The sequence below is a fragment of the Bombyx mori genome, chromosome 16 (genome assembly GCF_030269925.1).
Source record: "Bombyx mori chromosome 16, ASM3026992v2".
Lineage (NCBI taxonomy): Eukaryota > Metazoa > Arthropoda > Insecta > Lepidoptera > Bombycidae > Bombyx > Bombyx mori.
The window spans coordinates 1,643,396-1,657,990 of NC_085122.1; the positions used below are offsets into that span (position 1 = coordinate 1,643,396).

Consider the following 14,595-nt stretch of genomic DNA (forward strand, 5'->3'; position numbering starts at 1 on the left):
CACTCTGCCTATTTCCGCCATGAAACAATAATGCGTTTCGGTTTGAAGGGCGGGGCGGCCGTTGTAACTATACTGAGATCTTAGAACTTATATCTCAATGGGAGTGGCGCATTTACGTCGTAGATGTCTATGGGCTCTAGTAACCACTTAACACCAGGTGGAATGTGAGCTCGTCCACCCATCTAAGCAATAAAAAAAGGCTTGGCTGAGTTCCGCGTCACACATCATTAGGGTCCGTATGCCATGCCTCTGAGGGCTGATATTCTGACCTTGACCACGCAGGTCTGAGTCTGGCGGCGGGGCGAGCGCGGAGGCCGCCATCGCGCTAGTGGGCGAGCTGTTCCCGGCGGCCGTGCTGGAGGAGAGCTTCGCGGAGCGGCTCGTGTTCTCCGTGCCGCAGTCCGCGGTCTCCAGCCTCGCGCGCTGCTTCCAGCAGATCGAGGACGGTACGGCGCCAGTACACTCCACCACCATTTCTTTTTTATTATTAAAGGATTACTCGTGGCCCGGAGGCCTTTCCAGTTTCACCAGGACAAATGGATGAACAAAGGCTCAGCCAGGAGGGGCGGGATTTGCTAACAGCTGCCCAAGCGCCTCCGAAGGAGACCTAACAATTCATAGCATATTCAACTCATAGTTTCGCGAATGAATCTACTACCGGATCGGAATCGTGACCCGCTGAGAAGATCCGGCGAGAAACTCGGCGAGCTGATGATGCATGGGTTAGGTTACACGGTTTACGGTTGCCGGGGTCCCTTAGCCTGCTCCGAGTGTTAGAGTTGAACTCCACCACCACATATTCAGGGATTACAATTAGAATTATTTTGATTTGCAATTGGCTAGTCTCAGCTCGCGTTCCCAAAGGGTATTCGTCTAAACTTTAATCTCACACTAATAATCATCATTATCATTCTCCTGCCCTCCCAGTCACCTGGGGTCAGCGCAACACGTTTTCTCCTTCCATACTCCTCTATCATATACCATATCTTCGCTCACTCCCTTCTTACGCATATCGTCTTTCACACAAAGTAATGTAATATTAAAATTAATCTTATTTCACTGTACGCTACTCTTAATGTGGGCGTCGGCTTGGTGATGTAGCGTCTGTAAACTCTGGCTACTACTTACTACTCGATACTTATACTACTACTACCATACGTAACGTATTTCAGTCGTTGTTCAAGTGCATCAGTGTTTCGGACTGTTACTGTTTCGTGCGACAGAGATAGCGCTCTACGAAAACGTAATTAGCCGATTGTCTCTATCCAAAGGTCGATGTGCGGTATTTATTGCCGGGGACTGTACTATATATACACCTAAGCAGGTCTGACTTTTTATATGTTTTCTACAGCTAAAGAGAAACTGAACATAGTCGAGTACAGCTTCAGTCAGACAACCCTCGAGCAGGTGTTCCTCAAGTTTGCGCAATCGGAGAACGTGGAAACCCTAGACCAAGATCACTAGCGCGTGCTGACACTGGTCCAACATTAACTGCACATTTCACTTGGATCCAAAGTTTTGTTGGCTATTGGTTCACTTATTATATTTGCCAAACGTTTGTTAGAAATGGTTTTGTTAAAGTTTCAATAACAAATTTATAGGCGTTAAAAAAAACATTTGATAAATTACTTTAAATAAAACTACCGAATCAAATCAAGGGAATTATCTGATTGAAACTTTCTTTCACGTAATCACAAAGAGATGTCGCTACATTTTATGTCACAGTATAAACAAATGACAGATGTTTGACTACGTTTTTTTTTAACGGTGAAATATATAATAATTTGGTCCAAGTAAAAAGTGCAGTATACGAATACGCGCTCTATGAATAAGTGAAGAAACGTTGTAAGATAAACGAAAAAAAAATTATAATTAAAAAAAAAACGCTTTTTACACAACCTTGACTAGTTACATTACTAGATTTTTTTAAAAGCTTTTTTAATTCCCACATGCGAAAGTAAACGCCGAGAAACATAATGACAATAATGATTTAAAATATTCGTTACCATTTTGAGTTATTCAAATAGGAATTCTTAGTGTGGTCTGGAAGTCGTGGGCCTCCACTCTGGCCTTTGTTCGGAAGCACAGATGCAGCAAAGCTTGTAGCAAGAAAAGCTACATTCCGTATTGAGAAGTAAGTGTCAGTCGTTTGGAGGTAAGGCAGTTCATGACGCGCTGCTCTAAAGCGCTATTTAGATACTCCTCAAAGGAGTAAGATCTACCTTGTATCTCAAATGAATCTCAGCATCATCATCTCGCAGTTAAAGCCGTATGATGCATAAAATAATGCATATATTGAGAAGTAATGTTGAAGAGGACAGTGATTAGCACTATTCCCGTACTACAAGTGTTTGGTAACTAATCAATTTGTAGCACTGCTCTCTCAGTGAGATTAAAAAATAAATTAATAAATTGATTGCCTTTATTTTCGCATGTGGACGTCTACCATAGATTACCGGTGTAAGTTAGGATGTGATTGTGTTTCTAAGAACGAAACCCGTAAATGTTGTTTGACTTTGACTAGATCCGTCCTGCTCTCACGCTGTATTACTGCGAAGCGTGCGAGCAGGACGGAAAATAATGCGATGCTACTTATTTTGATCGTTTTTGGAGAGAATTGTAGAGATAGAGTAGATTTTCTAAAAGCTTTTTAGAACACATTTTTTAAAACTTCCATAATTTTTGTACGAACTAGACTAAAGTAATGAGTTTAAAGGCTATAAATATACAACGATGATATAATAATGAGCTCACACTTGAAAGCCTATTTCAATTGAAATATATTTAAAAAGAGTTGTACGTGTATGTAATACAAAACAATAACAATTAATATTACGGTGTCGATTATGGACCAAAATTCCAAAATTTAAGAGAATAATAATAACTAAATTGTAGAGAACTTCCAATTCTACAATTGTCTCCAATTAGCATTGCAACAACTGGATTTAGTTGTTAATTAGGCACTGTATAATTCTTGCGCGTAAGTACCTTGAACCAATATTGTGGTCTGGTAAATTGTAATTTGCGTCCAGTTGCGGTTGCAATTACAAAGAATTACCCCGCAGGACGGGCAGTAGAGATTTCGAAGTATTTCTTTAAGATTTCAAAAGATAAAACTGTGTCATAAAAATAAATTTATAAGTGTTTGTATGCATCGTCAATGTGTAGCAGTAATAATGCAAGGGTGTTCTAAGCAGATTTAGTGAAACCACACGTACAGTTAAATATGTTTATACATTTAGAGGGTATAAGCGAATATCATCTGTATATATATTTCGGAGAAGCCACAATTATTAACACTATCGTCAGATATCGTAGGGGCGAATAGGGTGATCGAGCCAAGAGAAATATTGAGTACACCAATCACGTTTGTTGTCTTAGAACAATTTAGAAATCTTCTCTTGACGCTAGCAAACGAAAACGAATGAGTTCTTAGGACGGAGGCGCCGCTCTTCAAGAACGCTGGTTGATAAGTGTGATGGCGTCTACGCGCCTCCATTGGCTAGGCTCTGTCGTAGCACGAAGTTAGCCGAGTTCCAACGATACCGCAATCGTGCTGCCATCTCTCGGGAATCGTGCTGCGTTTCATTTAGCTACCAAACTAATGACCGTCTCCGACATATAGATGATATATATTTAAACGTATATAAGTATGTTTCTCAGTGGTTATTACACAGAGAATCCTAATAGGGCCGGATGACCGTGCGTGATTTATTTTATTTATTTAATTTTCATCGCAATCTAGTTGAACCAACTTATTGTTTACTGCACTGTGGTTTGTAACATGTCAAACTGACATTGACGGTGCGTCAAGCAAAGACTTCTTTTGCGTAATGCCTTTTAAAAAAATTTATTAAATTAACAACCTCAAACACAGCCCTACACCAGATAGTTGACAGACAATTACGTAGTGATGTGAAATAATATAGCTTGAGTCCGTATCCTGACTCGGTTATCCGGAAAAGGACTCCTAAAAAGTTTGTAATTCATTATTGTTTGATAATTTTGACGGTATGAATGTTTTAATCATTTTTGTAACGATTTCTTTTTATAATGTTATATAATTTTATTCAATACAACTGATCTTATTGTTGGTCTTTCTAAGTTTTATATCGTCAAAGCTGTATCAAAATATTTTACCTTTCTGAATAGATTCACTAATTTAACGTGTCGCAAGAAATATTTAGTATTTCTACTCATTAATTGAAGATAATCTATTGAATCTATTCAGAAGTTTTTTCTTTCAAAACACACTTTCGGAAGAAGAACTCTTCGACATAGATTATTTATGTGTGTTTAAAAAAAAACCACAATATTTTGAGTTTCGTTATTTCGGAGTCGGTCGACTTATGTCCGGTCTAACGGTGCAAGACAATTAAATAGTTAAGTCTTTTTAATAAGGTGTAACTTTAGTGGAGCCACATTCTTAGCTTACGACGAGATTATTTCTCAAAGGTTTCTTTAAAATTTTTTGTGATTATTTTCTAGTCAACGTTAACACGAGGGTCGGTGAACTCTTTATAATTCTGATACTTTATGTGTTCAACGAAACCGTTATTGTATATCATAAGGATTTTAGGGCGATTTTCCTTTGCAGCTGTTTTTAATGGTGTCAAGTCTTAAGCAACGCGCGGATAGGTACCATTTCTGACGCAAAGCTATCATTCCGGTATGTTGTAACATCAATGGGCATCAGAGAGGCCAGCACCATGCGTGCTGGCCGCTCTGATGCTCTATCGAAAACTTTTTTTTTTGTTTTTTTTTTCTACCTAAGCTGATAGCCTTGAGAGGCTATTTCAGCGGAACCTTAACTAGTAGGTGAGCTCACGGAGCTGACGACGTTGCTAACACGAACCCTAGCAAGAGCCGTGCTTCGCAGAATCTACCACTGGATCGGAAACGCGACCCACTGAGAAGATCCGGCGAGAAACTCAGTGGGCTGTGTCTGTGGGTTAATTTACTCGTCGAGCCCTTCGTCGCAAGCGACGGGTTCGAAGAGAACGGTAACCGGTGCTTGAGGTAACTAAAAGCACCGTTAGTGGATCGGGAGGATCCGAAATGACGTGTTTGGGGCGACGTCGACTGCTTTCTATTCTTTCCGCAGGGTCGGGAATGTCGAAAACATATTCGTATCGTTATCTAGAAACAAAATTGTATAGGATTTAAACAGCGCCCCCTACCGACCGTAAGTGGAATTAATTTCAGCAGCACGAATGAACTTACTATCGTTTCGCAATCGAGTCGTCACGTTCTCGAAACTCGAAACTCATAATCGAGAGCACGAAAACTGTTTTGACATACGGTAACGTAAATCTCGAAGGCTGGCTGGCTATCGAGTACTACCGTCTAATGTAACGATCCGTTTTCGTATCGAAGACTCGATACATTTACATTACGAATTCGATAGATTTTCGTGCTTGATGCTCAGGTACTTACTCGATTTTTGAGACGTATTTATGTTACGCACTTGAACCGATATCTCTTGATACTTGTACCACAGTCATTCTTTTTCTCTAGATTCTATAACTCGATCCCAACCCGCGCTGCCAGTTCAAGACTGAAGCTTTAATAAGTTCATAGTTCAACTTGAACCTGGGATTAACCTGGGTTTTCAATAGATTTTCGTGCTTGACATACAGAACCCCTTAACATGACCGGCGTGAGAAGTTTGCTTTCGTTGTCACAAATCGTAACATCGTTCTCCTCGTATCTGTCTTAAATCAGAAGCTTAAAATCTTCTTCGAGCTCTACAAGACCAAAGTTCTGCAGTACTTCGTCAAGAAGAAGAAGAATTGCAGAAGTTTTTGAAGTGAAACTTCTTTGAGCGCGTTGAGAATAAAATTTAACTCGCGACAGATTCGTTATGGCTGGAAAGAAAAGATACAATTTTGGATGAGTCAGAGTGTGAAAATAGACTGAGCGTCTCGCGAACCTCTCGACCGTGGATCGAGGGAAAAGATAAAGCCAGCTAGGTCGTTTTTCTTATATACAGCATTCCCTATTACAAGAGAAATTTGATTTAGGAATGAAAAATGAAGAAAACCACAATACTACACACCGCAAAAGAAGTTTCGCTTCTTACACGTGCACCAAGTTGCATGCGCACCATTTTTTTTCTTCACACAGATCTCCTTCGATGCTTTTAAATCCATAACGACTTTACCGCCATCAATAATAAAATTTGCAAATCTGCTAGTAATTTGTCGCGAAATTGTGAATCGATTAAAAAAATAAGTTGGAATGCTCTGAGGAATTATTAGAGATGATCCCTTCATCTCCTTTTTATCATCGCACCTTCCGCCATCGGAGCAGAGTTCATCCATATTATATTCATGCATATTCCATATTATATTCATCATCCATATTCCATATTACCTGGAACCGCTGCGTTCATCGACAGTGCGTTTCCAGAGGTCTTTTTTGCCAAGCACCATCCGGCTATGGAATGAGCTCCCCTCCAGGGTGTTTTCCGAGCGCTATGACATGTCCTTCTTCAAAAGAGGCTTGTGGAGAGTATTAAGCGGTAGGCAGCGGCTTGGCTCTACCCCTGGCATTGCTGAAGTCCATGGGCGACGGTAACCGCTCACCACCAGGTGGGCCGTATGCTCGTCTGCCTACAAGGGCAATAAAAAAAATTTTTTTTTTTGAACACTTTTCATATTGATTTATTCATATTCGGGTCTCAAAATTTTATCTGTATATTGAATGGATAAATTGCCTCAGATTCCGTTACTTATTTTAACTATAAACTTGAAAATATGTAGCTTTCAACTGTAAAACGTTATAACGTACAAAGAATGGTGAGCGAAAATAAACTGTTACGCATAAGAAATAAGATTGATATACACGCGAGCAAGTTGAATACAAAAAAAAAAAAGAAGTATCGTTATTATAAAGGCACCGAACTGTTTGATGCGGAAACTAGTTTTAAGGACGGGAAAATTTATAAAATTTCTTTTGACAAAAAAAAAAAAAGTACTTACACACAGTGAGAGAATTGTTTGTTGATTATAATGAAATTTTGCTAGTTTTTAGTATCATCGTTCGATAAAATGCGAACTATAAGAAAAAAAAGGTTACTTATTGAAAAATGTTTGATCTACAACTATGTATAATAAATAAAAATTAATAATGTTTCTGTTCGAAAATGTGTCGGATTTTTGTGTATTTTTCTTTTCACTGTCAGGTAATGTGTTGTTTACCGAATTGAACGTTTTGTTTATTACACTCGGTGATTCTCAACCACTGTTCCGCGGCACTTTTGTGTGACGCCAAATTTCAAAAGTGTGCCGCCAAATTTTGCGAATATATAATAACGTTAATATTATTAAATTATATCATTTTAAAAGAAGTATATTTTAAACATGAATATATATTTAAATCCACAAAAAAAAATTTATAGTATATTTTAGTTTATTTCGTATATTAAAACTTTTTTGATAAACTATTTATGCAGTGTGTTGTAGTAAGTAAATAATTTTTATCTTTTTTTTTTTGTGTGCCGCCAAATTTTGAAATCGTTAAATATGTGCCGCAACAAAAAAAGGTTGAGAATCACTGCTAATTATTTATATTCTAATTTTATAAAAAAACTTCAGAGGTGTCAAGGGACACCCGGATGGAACGAAGTTCCTTTCGATTAATTAGTGAAGGAATTGAAATTTTTTTTTAAGTTATAATAATAAATTACGGCATTATGAAGAAGAAAAAAACAATACTATGAACTAAATTACTATTGTTGAAACGCTATCTCGAGAAACTGTACTCATTACGCGGACCAATCGGATACGAGCAATGTCACGCGATAAGCGCCTACACGTTGATTGGTCAGAATGACGGATCTAAAAAGTGTCGTGACAACTTTTCGTAAGAATTTTTTCCGTCTAGCCCCCTTTCACAGCGCGCGATAAGGAACTTCGTTCCAAAAACGATATCACATTAGTTTTATTTATTTATTTTGTTGTTTATGTTACATTTCATTTTTCGATATGCGTAAACGAAAAAGATTGGTCATGTACTAAATGCAGTCCTGATTTTTTTTTATGTCTGTATCCGAAATGCATTTTTTTTTTAAATTCTATTCTAGAAACAGCAGTGTACGTCGAAGTCATTGTACAAAATATCGTGTGTCCCTGTCTGGCGTGGAATTAAAACGCGAATGCCCTTGTTTTCGAATGGATTTTAATTATCGTTAATTGCCTTTATTTATACACATGCGTCTGTTCTGAAACAATAATCAAACGACCAGTGTAAGCGTTTGACGGTAGTTTTACAATTTACCTAATACCGCCCGGTATACTTTTAAGTACATTGCGTGTTGCTTTTTGCAGCGTATTCATTTCGTGTTTTTTTTTTTATTGCTTTGTTGGGTGGACGAGCTCAGCCCACCTGGTGTTAAGTGGTTACTGGAACCCATAGACATTTATGACGTAAATGCGCCATACACCTAGAGATATAAGTTCTAAGGTCTCAGTATAGTATAAACCGACCTCTTCCACTCTAGAAATAGGACGTATAGATGTGTGAGTTTATATTTTGAAAAAAAGATATACACACGCACACACGAAAAATGCGATTCATTACTGAACTAGATATGAGCACAGGTGCGAAATTAAAATATAGGATATTTAAACAATTCAATGAACATTTGTAAGTTTAATCAATAAAGTATTGTGTAATGTTGAGGTGAGCACGTTATGTGCAAACACGTAACGACAAGAGTTAAACATACATTTCTCAAGGACACTATGGTTAACTAGTTTGGTATTTTTTTTATTTTTTTATTTCTTAGATGTGTGGACGAGCTCACAGCCCACCTGATGTTAAGTGGTTACTGGAGCCCATAGACATCTACAACGTAAATGCGCCACACACCTTGAGATATAGTTCTAAGGTCTCAGTATAGTCACAACGGCTGCCCCACCCTTCAAACCGAAACGCATTACTGCTTCACGGCAGAAATAGGCAGGGCGGTGGTACCCACCCGCGCGGACTCACAAGAGGTCCTACCACCAGTAATTACGCAAATTATAATTTTGCGGGTTTCATTTTTATTACACGATGTTATTCCTTCACCCTGGAAGTCAATCGTGAACATTTGTTGAGTACGTATTTCATTAGAAAAAAATCCAGGGACTTTGGTAATCTGTGGTAGTTAGTGTAAAATATTCCTTGGTGGTTTACAAACAGAAGGATTTAACAGCGACTTGCCTATGTCCTTTAAGATAAAACTGTTTTCTCCCGTCCCCCAAAAGGAACGTTAAACTTAATTGAAGTTCAATTAAAAACATCGAAACATCGAACATCTGTTTGTTGATGTTAATACCAAACAAAACGCACCTTTAATTGCAAAGACAAATGTCGGTTAAACATTTGTCTTCAATATTATCTCTCGATATTATTCGATTACAAATTCTAAATCTAATTAAGAATGGCATCTATATATTAATACGTGAAGCAAAAACTTTGTATCCCTTTTTACGAAAATTGCGTAAACGGAGGAGTATGAAATTTTCCACGCTTATAGCGAATATAGAGAAGAAGTGCACAATGCTGATATGTTTTTAAAATAATGCATAAAAGATACATTAAATCAATAAAGAAAACATTACACACACTACATACCATGTATTTGACGCACACACGCATGCATACAATTTACTGTCAAACTTTTGTTCTTGACGTCTGTGGTCAAATCGAGAATAGATTAAATATTGTTTGTCTTTATTAATATTTTTTTATAGTGTAGCCTTGGCGAAACTTGTGATTATAGAAGTATAAAATACAAACAAACTTACAATTCCAATTAATTATAGTCGAATTTAGACTACTGCGGGACCTCTAGTTTCATCAATTATATATCTACCTTAGCTCGATTCCTTTATGCCAATAAACCTATTAATCCACAAATAGAGTTTTAACATAAAAGATGTTTTAACGACAGCTTTGTTGACATAACACCGACGGGTCTTATATAATTTACATGTATGTACGTCTGTGATAATACGTCAGAACTACCTATATATTGTAGTCACGGCGCGGTTTTTGTTTTACAACACAACGATACGACTTACAACAATTAAATCGCATTTCTAATGTTCTGAATTTTGCAAATATTTAGTCAAAGAGCAAGCACACTCGTAAGAAGAAAGCTATAATCTATTATGATTCATAATATAAAATAATTGCTGTTTTTTCCCTACCTATCCCGATAGCCTTGAGAGGCTATTTCAGCTTCGCCTTGATGTATAGGTGGGCTCACGGGGCTCGAACCGCGAGCTAACACTGGCCCTAGGCCCTAGTGCTTCGTAGAATCTACCACCGGATCCCGCGCGACCCACTGAGAAGATCCGGCGAGAAAATCAGTGGGCTCTGTTAAGGGTTAATTTACTCGCCGAGCCCTTCGTCGCAAGCGACGGGTTTGACGAGGACGGTGACCGGTGCTTAAGGTACCTAAAAGCAGCACCGTTAATGGTTCGGGAGGATCCGTAATGACGTGTTTTGGGCGACGTCGACTGTTTACCATTCGGTCTACAGGATCGGGTATGTAGTTTCCAGCGGCCACGACAAGAGGGTTCTCATGTCGCGCCGCCTTCTCAAAATGGCGCAATGATGCCGACTGTAGATACTTACTGACTAAGTCAAGTTCCAGGTCATCATGGAATGAATCATTGTGGACTGCGTTTAGTACATAACAACTTTAAAATTCAAATGTACATTTTGTGGTTGTTTTTTTTTTCCAGATCAAATTTCCGAATCGTTTTTTTTTTGTTTTTTTTTTTGTTTTTGTGTGTATCATCATGTTTTAGATTTAAATAATTTCAAAAGGAAAGTTTTACGTCACGTTTGTAATGTTAGTCGTAATTTATTTATTAGTGAATTGTAGTCAATTAATTTGTTGAACAGAATAAAAGTGTCCGACGCGAGCAATGCATTTTTAATTTATTCAAATGAAACCCATTTAATCATGTCATTATAAATGTAAGTAGGAAACTTAATTATTTTTTGACATAGTGGGCGTATAGTGGGTAGTCGTGCAAAGAGATTGTGCAGGACCAAAGGATGACAGCTCAGACAGAGACATCTTCACTCTTCCATAATCAGGAAGCAGTAATGCGTTTCGGTTCGAAGGGCGGGAAGCCGTTGTAACTATACTGAGACCTTAGAACTTATATCTCAAGATGGGTGGCGCATTTACGTCGTAGATGTCTATGGACTCCAGTAACCACTTAACACCAGGTGGGCTGTGAGCTCGTCCATACATCTAAGCAATAAAAAATAAAAATAAAAAAAATTGTTCGTCGGCGCATTTAAAGAAAATTTAATTAAAAATTCGAGTCCAAACGAAATCTAGAGTCAATTATTGAAATTACCAACTATCGAATTCTGTTATTGTACACACGCATAAAAGCTCAATTCTAATCGAACAGTAAAAATGAAGGATTTAAGACAAAGACATCACTTTACAGATAGAGAATAGAGAATAATACGGACAGAGAATCTCACATCTAAGGTCAAGGTTTTTTTTTTTTTTTTTTTTTTTCCACAGGAGAAAATCGCCGGATCCCCACCCGCGCGGCAGGTGGGGTATGTGGGAGTTGAACCTCACTAAAAACTCCTGCCGCTCACAACCGGCGCCCTACCTCGGACCGGGCCAGAGCCCAGTCGGGGCTATTGAAACGGCGGGACAGGGTTGACGCAGAGCACATTACATCCATCCCACCGTCCCACGGACGCCGGACCGGTGGCCGCCAGCGAAACGACCACCGGTTCCCTCGTTCAGCGGGCCGAGAGCCCGCTTTGATGGCGCCGCGTTACACCTTCCCCCAGAGCGGTCGGGGGAACGCGGTCTACCATCACCCGGCTTCCTATTGCGGGTGAGCGTGCAGAGCACGCCACCCCTCGTCTGGGTCCCTCCCCGCACAAAACGGGTGGGACCCCTAGCTCTTAGGGGGCCAGGTCACGGATACGACCCCGGTCCCGACCCCCTGCTCGGCGGCGGCGGGTTTCTGCGTAGTGAGGAGAGCTTTCCCTCACTCGCCCCGCCGCCTCCTTCTGCGAGATGGTGCACTCGCAGAAGTCGAGCATAGCCTTCCATGACTCATCGCTGCCAAGCATCGACGCCACGACGCCAGGCAGCGACAAGTCAGGTCCTATCTTTGCGACCAGGACACGGCGCTGCACCTCCCAAGCGGGGCAGACAGCGAGCGTATGCTCCGCCGTGTCCAGGTCGTGTCCACAATGGTGACACCTCGTCGTCGGCTCAGCCCCTATCCGGCGCAGGTACTTCCCGAAGCATCCGTGCCCGGTCAGCACCTGCACCAGACGAAAGGTGAGACGTCCCTCGCCACGATTCACCCAGTCATCAAAGACCGGGTAAACCGCCTCGACGGTCCAAGGTCAACGTTTGATTAAATTTCTGCAATTGATAATGCAATTAACAAGTAAATATTAATTAAACGAACAAGGCTAGAGCTGGGTACAATGACCCAGTTTTGAAATATTACAAATTTTATTGTAAAGGCTATTCAATAGTGATTGTTGATGAACTGTAGACAGCTTTGCAGTAAAGAAATGTACGCTTATTGGATTTATTTATTTATTTAATACAAGGAGAACCAACAGCCAACTAACAAAGTATAATAATAGAACAAATAATAGAAACAAAAAGCCAATTAAAGGTATAACTCACCAATATAAACAAATTAAAAACACTAGAGAAACAAAAGCATAGAAACAAAAAAAAATTAGAAACAATCAGCAAGCATGAAACAATATAAGGAATGGAGGAAAACACCAGACTAATTTAAATGTACACTTTTGTATAAAGGTCACAGCAAAGATGTTTAGCTGACACTGTTTCGGAGGAGAGTTCATCCATACCGCCTGGAGCCACTGCGTTCATCCACAGTGCGTTTCCAGAGATCCTTTTTTGCCACGTACCCACCCGGCTTTGGAATGAGCTCCCCTCCACGGTGTTTACCGAGCGCTATGACATGTCCTTCTTCAAACGAGGCTTGTTAGGAGTACTTAACACTTGGCTCTGCCCCTGACATTGCTGAAGACTACGGGCGACGGTAATCATTCACCATCAGGTGGTATGCTCGTCTGCCTACAAAAGCAAATAAAAAAGTCAATCGTATAACTGTTGTCTCACCTTTTAAACTCAAATGCGCTACTGCTTTCAGGCAAAAGTGGGCGGGGTAAAAGTAAACCCTTGTGAGCCTAGAATACGCCCTAGCAGCAGCAAAACCGTTTTTAACAACTATTGTTGAGCACCAAACATAAAAACGGTGGAGTTAACCACTCACCATCAGGTGGGCCGTATGCTCGTATGACTGCAAGGACAATAAAGATTTAGACCAAGAGGCTGAGAGGCTGCAAATAGTCGTCGTGGCTTAAAGGATAAAACGCCTAGTGCACTATTATCCAGTGATCCGACGGTGTTCGAATCCCATAGATAGGTACAAATTGTTCTAATGAACTACGTACTTAACTCACGTTCACAAATGACTTACACTATGAATGAACTATTTGTGTAATAAAAATCAAACCTGCACAAAAATCTTTAAAAAAACTACACAATTGTCACATAGACCCCAATCTCCCGGTGGGTGGCGACCTTAACGCTGCAATATGAATGGGCTTCGGTATATATAACCATTTAACACCGAGTGAGCTCATTCACCCGTCTAACTAATAAAAACAAACACTTAAATATAATAAATAATAATATAATATAAAATAATATTTTTTTTTGTTTTTAATGTATCGTACTGTTTATTTGTTTTTTGGTGTACAATAAAGAATACTCTCTCTCTCTCTCTCTCTATAAGTTTGCAGCAACAATGCAATGAGACCCGCACTACAGGACGAAACATATGACAAAGGAATAACACCGTGTAATAATTTGCGTAATTACTGGTGGTGCAGACTTAGGACACGCTCTACAACCAGTTCAAGAGGGTCTCTAGCCTGTGTAACCAGCGGGTGCAATCGTTACCCTAGGGCCCTGTAGTAAGCGCGCAGTCACAATGTAATATGTACAAATGTAACAGGTTCATTAGGAGTGCGGAGCCGGCGCTTCCCAACACCGCTGTGTCCACCCCCTGCGTCATCGATAAAGTCATCTCTGAACCAGTTTCTTTAAAAAATAACTATACTTCCTAAAATAGAAAGTTCCAGTCTATCTACGTGGCCACATTTCTAAGCATATATCACACAAAATTATAAGGTGCGTAATTACTGGTGGTAGGACCTTGTGAGTCCTCTTGTGAGTCCGCGCGGGTAGGTACCACCACCCTGCCTATTTCTGCCGTGAAGTAGTAATGCGTTTCGGTTTGAAGGGTAGGGCAGCCGTTGTAACTATACTGAGACTTTAGAATTTATATCTCAAGATTGTAGATGTCTATGGGCTCCTATAACCACTTAACACCAGGTGGGCTGTGAACCCATCCACTCATCTAAGCAATAAATAAAAAAAAATAGCAGTGTCTGCAGAAAATAACCACGCAAAGCCGTTTCTAAACATACATCACTCGGTGAATAGCACAGGAAAACCTCTACATAATTTTATCTCATTACTTTCGCAGATAA

At 39.7% G+C, this 14,595-nt stretch overlaps 1 protein-coding gene across 1 annotated transcript in view; it reads left to right on the plus strand.

The window, feature by feature from the left end:
• The window catches only part of LOC101744996 (cholesterol transporter ABCA5), a 66,228-nt gene extending 55,303 nt beyond the window's left edge, over nucleotides 1-10,925 (plus strand). Inside the window, exons 35-36 of the mRNA XM_012692814.4 lie at nucleotides 283-446; nucleotides 1,352-10,925. Coding sequence (XP_012548268.1) covers nucleotides 283-446; nucleotides 1,352-1,464 — 277 coding nt within the window. The 3' untranslated portion in view covers nucleotides 1,465-10,925. The remainder of the gene's footprint in view (nucleotides 1-282; nucleotides 447-1,351) is intronic.
• Nucleotides 10,926-14,595: the final 3,670 nt, after the last annotated feature.